Here is an 8,736-nt window from a genome sequence, read left to right on the forward strand (position 1 = left end):
TCTTCTTACTGAGCTATGTCCCAGGCCCTTCTCGTGAGCCAGGGTCTTTCTTGTTAAATTGCTCAGATTCGCCTCAAATTTATGATCTTCCTGACTTGACTTTCCAAAGTTCTGGCATTACAGGTGTGGGCCACTCTGCCTGGCTCAGGTTCAGCATGTTTATTAAGCTGATGCTCGCAACATGGCCAGACAGCCCTTGTGTCCCACCTTAAAGACTGCTTTGTCCAGCATGAGGACGGCAGAGTGCTTGGTAAATGTCCCCTTGGTGCTGAAGATTTCCAGGATGCGCGTGTGCGTGCACACACGCACACACACACACACACACACACACACACACACGCCCTAGGATTATTGCACAGCTCCCATGGGGAGGCTGCAACCTCAGAACCTCCCATCCCCTCAGGCCTGACCTGGTATCATATCTGCTATTGCTTCCGGACTCTGGCAGGGTTTGCTTTTCCTCCCTCTTTGCTCTCACTGAGTTTCTGTCTCCATCAGACAGTCTCTAGTCATTACTGTGCCCCTTTCTATCACTCCTTTCTGCCCGTTTGTTTTTCTTGGCCCAGACTGTCTACTTATCCTCTATCTTCTTCTTGCTTTTCCTCTGCCTCTGGCTCTATTTCACCTGTACAGGTTCCTGGACGATGATTTCCAAACCACCAGATATGGTTTGAACATTATATCTGACACTTCGTGAAATTTGTTTTTTCCTGGGACTCTGCCTGCAAATGTGGTCCACGGGGAGGCACCCAGCCCCACCATGGAAGCTTGAGGCCGGTTTCATTCTCACCATTGTTAGATAGGCCCCACACTGGCCTCCTTCCAGACTCCTTCCAGGGGTCAGTGATTAGTTCTGTCTGTCTGTCTGACTGAAACACAGCTGAAGATATTTTTAAATTAGAATTAACCTAAAAATCCCCGCCCCTGGGTTTCTGTGGCTTCACACCACTAGATCACAGCCATCTTTTTTTTTTTTTTTGTCTCTGCGGTGCTGGGCCTCTGGCGGGTATCTGCTACTGCTAGTGCTACCTGTGTCTCTCATGTCTTCCACCCTCTGTCTCTAACCACCCTGAGCACCCCCCTGCCCAGAGTGGGAGAAGCTCACCTCCTTCCCTGATGGTCCCCCATCCTGCAATCCAGCAGCTGGTATTGGCAGGGAGCTGGACTGAGGAATCAGGCAGGCAGATAGGCAGGACTCGCTCAGAGAACTGAATGGGGTGTTCAAGGCGCACCAGCGCGATGTCTGCACGGGCTGCTTCCTTCCAAGAGTACTGGGGATGGGGCAGCACCCAGGCAATGCCCACCTGCTGGGCCCTGGGGCCTGGAGTCCCCAGTTGCCAGGCCCCCAGCAGCACAGAGAACAGATCCAGCTGGTCTAGGTCACTGGAAGAAAGGGAAATGGGTCAGTCAGCTTGACCTGGAAGAAGTCATCAGACACCAGCAAGGACCCGGAACCGGGACAGCAGGACAAGCTTCTGGGCAATGCAGCGGGTAGGGAGGAGTGACGTGTCTCTACAGAGGGCGCTGCACTTAGACAGAGACCTGGGCTGGGGTTATGTGGGAGCCTGGGACCAGAAAGTTGGGTCCTGGTGTTCAGGACAACCCACTCACACGTACCCCTTGAAACAGTGGGCGGCGGTGACCACCCAGCGGTTGGTGAGCAGGGAACCTGCGCAGTGGTGGGTGCCGTTTTTCCGGATGCTCACAACCCAAGGCCACTCGCCATCCATGCTGTCCTCCCCGCCCACGATCCGGTTCAGCAGCTGGGGCTTCCCGCAGTCAGGGGGCGCTGGAGGAGGGGGTCAAGTTTTCTGTCACTGGCAGGTACAGATGTCTCCCACCTGCCTACCACTTGCCCCAGATCTGCAGACCTGTGCCTGCGCTGCTGCCTCTGTGGCCCGTTGTGCCCCCTGTGCTCCCCTTGCTCTTTCTAGCCCTTTCTCCTGCTGGCCCTAAGGGGCCTATCCCAGCCCTTCCTTAGCACATCCCCTCTGGCCCTGTCTGCCCATTGTCCTTTCTGCCCTCTGGCTCCTTTCCTGCCTTTCTTCCTCTCCTGCTCAGTCCCCTCCTTCAAGCCTGTCCTCGCACAGATACACAGACCTTGTCTGCCTTTAGGTCCCCACCCTCAACCTCCCAGAGAAGGCTCTAACTCACCAGGGATCTTGGCACCATTGATGGAGACTGAGGAAAACAGCGAGAGAGGAAGCAGGTCAGGTTGGCAGTGCAGGAGACTCCATCCTCAAGCAGGCTTCAGGCCACAGAGCCCCAGAACCTCAACCCTCACTGCCCAGAGGTGGCCTCCCCCTCCCTCCACCCAGGCAGGGGCCAGTGGCAGGGAGAGTGGGGAGAAAGAGGCACAGGACCCACAGACTCAAGTCTCAGCCTCCCCTCCCGGCTCTATGATATTTGGACAGGGCTGTCCCAGAGTATGGCCAACTGACCCAAGATGCCACCCAAAGGAATGAAGGGAGATGAGGGAGGACTCAAACTGGTAAAAAAAAAATAACTGCAAAAGAAGTGCACTGGGCATTCACCTATGTGCGTCACTAGCCCTCATGGCTGTGGGGGAAACTGAGGTACTGCTAAATAACATGCCAGGAAGAGAGAGCCAAACAAAAAGTCAATGGCAATGGCAAGGGACAGACACTGTCTCCAGGCAAGACCCTGAGGGAAATGAGGTGACCCTGGATGGAAGAAGAGGACAGAGGGGGTGGAAGGAAGGAAGAGTGGAGCCCCAAGACTCACCTGTGGAAACCAGAAGGAACAGGAGGATGAGGCTCCAGAGACAGCCCCCACCCCGGGCTCCGAGAGGTCTGGAAACCACCATGTTGGTGGGGGTGGAAGCTCAGCCAGACAGCGATCTTGAGGGAACAGAGGCTGTGCTTTTGGGGATTGGCGACCAGCACGAGGAGAGGTGGAGAGGCTGTACTGTACAGAGTCCTGCAGGTCACCCCAGGTTTTATCCTGGGAGGCGGAATGCTGTTGGACCAGTCTCCCAGGTGGCTTAGTGTGGGCCACCCAGGCTGTGGGTCACAGGGGAGGCGGGGCCACGGGGAGGAAGTGGCCGTTAGAGGGGCTGGGGTGCTGTCCGGATGCAGTTTCTGAGGGGTGGGGGACAGGTGTGTGGAGATAAGCCCAGGGTCTGGGCTGTGGCCCTGACTGCCCAAGGGGCAGACAGAAGGCCTCAGGACACTGAAGGGGGTCCAGGAGGGGGAGGAACACTCTGGAGTGGCCAAGGTTTGCTCCAAGTGTTGGAAGCTGACAGGAGGCACCATCTCAGTAACGGCTCCCACCTACAGGGGGCCACACTGCTGTGACTCAGGCTGGGACAGACTGGGCCCAACCTGGGCCTCTGGAATCCCGTTAACCCACTTCCAGAAGGCTGTGACTCAGACAGCGTGGCCAAGCACAGTGGCCTTGGGCTGATGGCCCAGCCATCCCTGGAGCACCTTCCTGTTGTCACTAGGGTGCCCAGAGGACCTGACTCTTCACCTGGACTCCTGAGACAGGGAGGAGCCAGTGGTCACTTGGGTAGGGCCAACCCCAGTGTCCACAGCCTGCGGCACTCTGAGCACTACCTGGAAAGGGCTGGGGCTGGGACCCCATGTCCTAGGCCCACACAGCTTCAAAGGCTGGGTAGGGGTAGCTGCTGGCCTTCCTGTCTTATATCCTGCACTCATGACACCCCCACTGCAAGCAGGAGCAGTGTCACTCCCTCAACTTACAATTCTCCATCCATTTCTGTCAAGTGAAATGCCACACTGCCACCAAGGAGAGCGTGGTGTGCCCTACACATCCCCATGCTGCAGACAGGAAACCGAGGCTGTGAGGAGTGGCTGGGTTTGGCCTTGATCTTGAAGTGATGCTATTGGGCCTAGACTCAGGGGACCTCAGCCCCAGACACAGGTCACTGTCACTGTTGCCCATGGTCACAAGGGTTGGAGGAGAAAGGAGAGGAGGCATTCAAAAACTGCCAGGAAGAAGAGGCCATGGATGGATATCTAGCCTGAGAATGAGCCAGAACATATGGGAACATCCCCTGGGATGATGGGGACATGAGGGCAGAGGCTGGAAAAGAGAAGGGACTGCTGAGCCCAGCCCTGCATCCTACAAGGCCAGAGCACCTCTGGAACCCCAGTCAGCCACCCGCTCTGTCCCAAGGGGTCAGGCAGGGTAAGAATCGGACCGAGCAGCCTCCCCCATACTGCGGGGAAGCAAAAGCAAAGGCTCGGCGCTTTCTGCAGGCTCCTGCTTGTGCAGGAGGCAACTCCAGTTCCCAAGGAGGGTTGATGAGAGCTGACAAGCCCACCACCCAGCAACACCCTCTCAGTCCCAGGAGCCCCTAATGGGGCCTTATCCTGTGTCCCAGGATTCTGGGTGTCACCGCAGGAAAGCACCATGCTTAGAGGTGAAAGGGAGCCTCGATGGCATCAGAGCAGAGACGTCACTCCCTCCTGTTGGGGCTACCCCTGCACCCACACTGGCCAAGCCTCTGTGCACCTGCTGCACGCATGCCCTGTACTGGCTACCAGGACACACAGCAATGAACAGAACACAGTTCTATGCTGAGAGGCAGGTGACCACAGTGATGCAATGGGGCAGCGGCACAGATGTTGGAGGGCCATGCAGTGCCCTGTGCTGCGTGCCACATGACTCTTCGAGCCACAAGGGGTGCGAGGAGGAGCATTTCCCAAGGATCCTCAGGATTGAGTTTGGTCCCTGCTGCACACTGGGTCACAAGCAGTGCTTGTCAAATGAACAAATAAGTGTGGAAGATATGGGTGTGGGGGGTGTCCTCTTCTCTCTACCCTTCCCAGCTTCTCTCATTCCTAATACTTGGCCCACCCCCGGGGATCCAGGGGGTAAGCACTTGCCCCCAAATGTGGCAGTCCTTAAGATAGGGCGGCTAGGACAAAGAGTCAAGGGGAAGGTTCCTGGAGCAGCTAGAGGAAGCCCGGAGAAGCTGGTGGAGACTTCCTGGCATGGGTCCTGCAGAAGAGCCCCAGAGACTGGTTCCTCAATTCCTAGGGTGTGGAAGGCACAGCCCCGAAGGCTGGGGGTGGAGAACCTGGCATGACTCAACATTCATTCAACAAGATGTTTACCGAGCACCCACCACGTGGCCAGCTCACACCAGCACCCTGGCTGGGCATCAGTTCGCTGTGGCCGAGGTGGATGAGCTGCCCACCCCTGACACCCACACCACACTTGGCCCCTGCAGCCGGCCAAGCCCCATTGATCAATTCACACTGAGGTGCTGATGACTGATGGGGCCGCAGGGCCATTTGTAGGCTGACGGCAGCCGGAGCTGGCACTACCTAAGCCAGAGAAGTGACTCACTACACTGCTGGTTCAAATGTGGGCCGAGGAGTCTGTGGACATACTCTGAACAGGGGTATCCATTCATTATCCAACCAAAGACCACTGGACACCACCTACCTCTGCAGGAGATTGTGCTTGGTCCCGGAGTACTCAAAGAAAATGAGGGGACCCTTGCTCTCATTAAATCAATTGAGAAGCGTCACTGAGTACCCACTGTGTGCTGGGCAATGTCCTAAGCTGAAGAGACACAGTGGTGAACAAACCAAGGACAATGGTTGAGATAGAATTTTAAAAACAAGTATGCCAATTGGTCTAACAGACCATGAAATCCATGGGGTGAAGAGGGTGGAGATGGGTGAGGGGAGGTCCCAAGAGAACAGGAAGACAGCAACAGAGGGGGCCAAAAGGGGCAAGGTGGCTGACAGTTGGGAGTGCTGCGGTTTCCAGGAGCCCTAGGCCCTCCAGCCTCAATGGAAGGCAAGGAGAACCAATAGATTATTGGGGTCATCCAGGTGGAGTATTGTACATCTGCAATCCCAGCACTCTGGGAGGCTGAGACAGGAGGATCATAATTCAAGCCTAGGTCAAACAAGTTAGTGATTTAGTGAGATCCTAAATAAAACCCTAAAAGGGGGCTGGGGAGGTAGCTCAGTGGCACAGTGCTTGACTGGCAAGCACAAGGTCCTGAGTTTGATCCCAGTACCAAAAATAAAAAAGTAGAACCTGGGGCTGGCCTGATAGCTCAGCAGACTAAAGTGCCTGCTTAGGCAGAGGGCAGCAGCTGGGACTGGATCCCCGGTGGGCCATGCTGGCCCTGCCCATGAGGTGCGCTGAGATGGTGATTCAGTCTGGGTGTGCTGGAGCCCACCTGTAATCCCAGTGCTTGGGAGGCTGAAAATAGGAGAATCAATATGAGCCTGATCTATGTAGTGAGACCCTGTAGACCCTGTAGATCCTGTCCTAAATACAGAAAGGAAAAAAAAAAAAGTACAACCCAAAGGTCCAGGGATGTAGCTCACGCTAAAAGCCTGGCTTTCAATCCCTAGTACCATTAAAAAGCAAAAGCAAAAGGCTCACTGCAGAGGCCAAGGATGAATCAGGAGGAGAGTCGGGCCAAGGAGAGGTAATGAATGGGGAGAGGCCCATTTAGATCTTTCTGTAAGGTGAGACCTGGGAAAGGTCAGGTTTGAGGGGAACTGGAGTCCAGAGTGAGGGTGGGGCTACTGTCTTGAGCTGCTCAGGCACCCACAAGGGGATGCTCTGTAGTCAGCGGCCACATGGAAGTGACCCCTGTAGATGCCCATGCTCCTCACTTGTGGATCCAGCCTCAAAGAATAGGATGAAAACCTGGACAAAGGAGGTGTGCAGGTAGCCCAGGGATAGGCCTGGAGAGAACAAAGGACTGACCAGCACAGGTGGGGAGCCCCGGAAGGACCTACCCAGGAAGTTCAGAGTTGAAGCACAAGGGACAGGATGCTCAGTTGCTTTGTTTTGCTTTGCTTTTTGCTTTTTAATTTTTTGGTGCTGAGGACCACACCCAGGGCCTCCTGCTTGCTAGACAAATGTTCTACCACTGAGCTAAATCCCCAGCCCCTAGGATGCTCAGATAACATCTTTTTGCTTCTGCCACCAGAAGGCAAGGTCCCCCTGGGCCCCAGGAAGGAGCCTCTGTCCTGGCGCAGGGAGGTACTGGTGGCTCTGAGTGCTGGAGTCCAACCTGGACTAGACACACACACACACACACACACACACACGAGAGAGAGAGAGAGAGAGAGAGAGAGAGAGAGAGAGAGAGAGAAATGGGGGTCAAGTCCAGGAAGACCCTCAAGCGAGGACTTCTTGGGGACCATGGAGGTGGAGACAAGTAGCTGGCCAGTGCCAATGAGTAAACTGTTTCCGATTGGCTTCTGCTCGGTGGTACCTCTGTCCCAAACACCAGCCAGCTGACAGGCTCCTCTCCATGCATGACAACTGAAGAGAGGCAGGCAGAGCATTTCAGGTCCCACAGCTGGAAATTTGGGGGGTGGGAGGCAGAAGTGACTTGGAAGTCACTTGGATCCCCCTAAGAAGGGCACTAGAAGGAGGGCTCCCTGGGGACACAGAAGCCCAGCAAAGAACTGGAAGCGTGGAACTGGCCCTCTCTTCTGCAGTTAGATGCTCATAAAATTCTGCAGCGGCCAGAAGGTTACAGTTGCATCTTCTTCAAGCAGCAGTTGCCTGCAGTAGGCTGCTGGCAGAAGCAGAGCAGCCAGGAAGCAGAAACCAGGAATGAACTGGCTTTGAACTCTGGGCAAATTGCTTGGCTGCCAGGAGTCTCTTGTTTCCTTGCTAGGTCTAGGAGTAGTACTTAGACATAACAAGGGGTGAGGCACTGGCGTGTGCTATAGCAGGAAAGACACTGTGTAAATGAAAGAAGCCAGACACAAAGGGACAAGCAGCACAGGACTCTCTTATCTGAGGCACCTGGAATGGTCAAGCTCATTAAGCAGAGAGTGGAAGGATGGGCGCAGGTGCCAGGGAGAAGAGCAGGGTATTTGTGCTTGGTGGGTAAAGATCTTGGTTTGAGATAAATCCTGGAGGATGCTGGTGGTGATGGCTGAAATGAACATCTTTTTTAAAAAGATCAGAATGGTAACTCTTATGGTACATATATTTCATTACAACTAAAAAAATCTGGGTCCCCAATTTTTTCATGGTACATAGGCTCCCCTGGGCCGGAGGGCAGGATTCTCACACCCACCCCATTCTGTGACTCTAGCCACTGCCCTGTGTCCAACTGGTCATAGTGCACATGAGCTGTTGGAGGGTTTTTGGTTTTGTTTTAATACTGGGGTCTGAATCCAGGGCCCTTGCACTGAGCTACATTCCCAATGCTTTGTTGTTGTTGTTGTTGTTTTCCAGAACCGGGGATTGAACTCAGGCCTCTGCGCTTGCCAGGCAAGTGCTTATTCCACTGAGCCAGCTCCCCAGCCCCCTTTGTTTTTTTTTGAAACAGGATTTATAGGCTCTTTCTGTTTGGTTGGTTGGTTTGGTTTTGGTTAGTTTGGCTTTCTTTTTTTCTTTTCTTTTTAAGACAGGGTTTACAGAGTCTTTCTGTTTTTCTTTTTGTTTGTCTTTCTGAGACAGGGTTTCACTATGCTGTTCAGGCTGGCCTTGAACTCACAGTGATCCTCTTGCCTCAGCCTCCGAAGTGCTAGGATTATAGTGAATAACATCATGCCTGGCTGCACCTGAGTTTTTGACACTGCTCTTGAAGGACAGTGCCTGAGAAAGAGAGGATGTTCTGTCCCTTCCTCGGGTGACTCAAATTACGAGTCTTCCTGCAGGACCAGAGTTGTAGCTCCATGAGCTCTCCACAGAGCCTGCCTGGCAAGCGTGAGGCCCTGAGTTCAATTCCTGGTACCAAGTAAATAA

At 54.4% G+C, this 8,736-nt stretch overlaps 1 protein-coding gene across 3 annotated transcripts in view; it reads right to left on the reverse strand.

The window, feature by feature from the left end:
- The window catches only part of Prss22 (serine protease 22), a 4,328-nt gene extending 1,410 nt beyond the window's left edge, over positions 1-2,918 (reverse strand). Inside the window, exons 1-5 of one of the 3 annotated variants that reach the window (XM_023711699.1) lie at positions 2,746-2,918; positions 2,155-2,181; positions 1,618-1,789; positions 1,106-1,383; positions 791-865 (exon numbers count right to left, since the gene is read on the reverse strand). In XM_023711699.1, coding sequence (XP_023567467.1) covers positions 791-865; positions 1,106-1,383; positions 1,618-1,789; positions 2,155-2,181; positions 2,746-2,827 — 634 coding nt within the window. In that variant the 5' untranslated portion in view covers positions 2,828-2,918. Of the gene's footprint in view, positions 1-790; positions 881-1,105; positions 1,384-1,617; positions 1,790-2,154; positions 2,182-2,745 lie in introns of all 3 variants that reach the window. The other 2 variants (XM_023711698.1, XM_023711700.1) reach the window with 2 other exon arrangements.
- Between the last annotated feature and the right edge of the window lie 5,818 nt (positions 2,919-8,736).

This window comes from Octodon degus, unplaced genomic scaffold (assembly GCF_000260255.1).
Source record: "Octodon degus isolate 3935 unplaced genomic scaffold, OctDeg1.0 scaffold00021, whole genome shotgun sequence".
NCBI lineage: Eukaryota > Metazoa > Chordata > Mammalia > Rodentia > Octodontidae > Octodon > Octodon degus.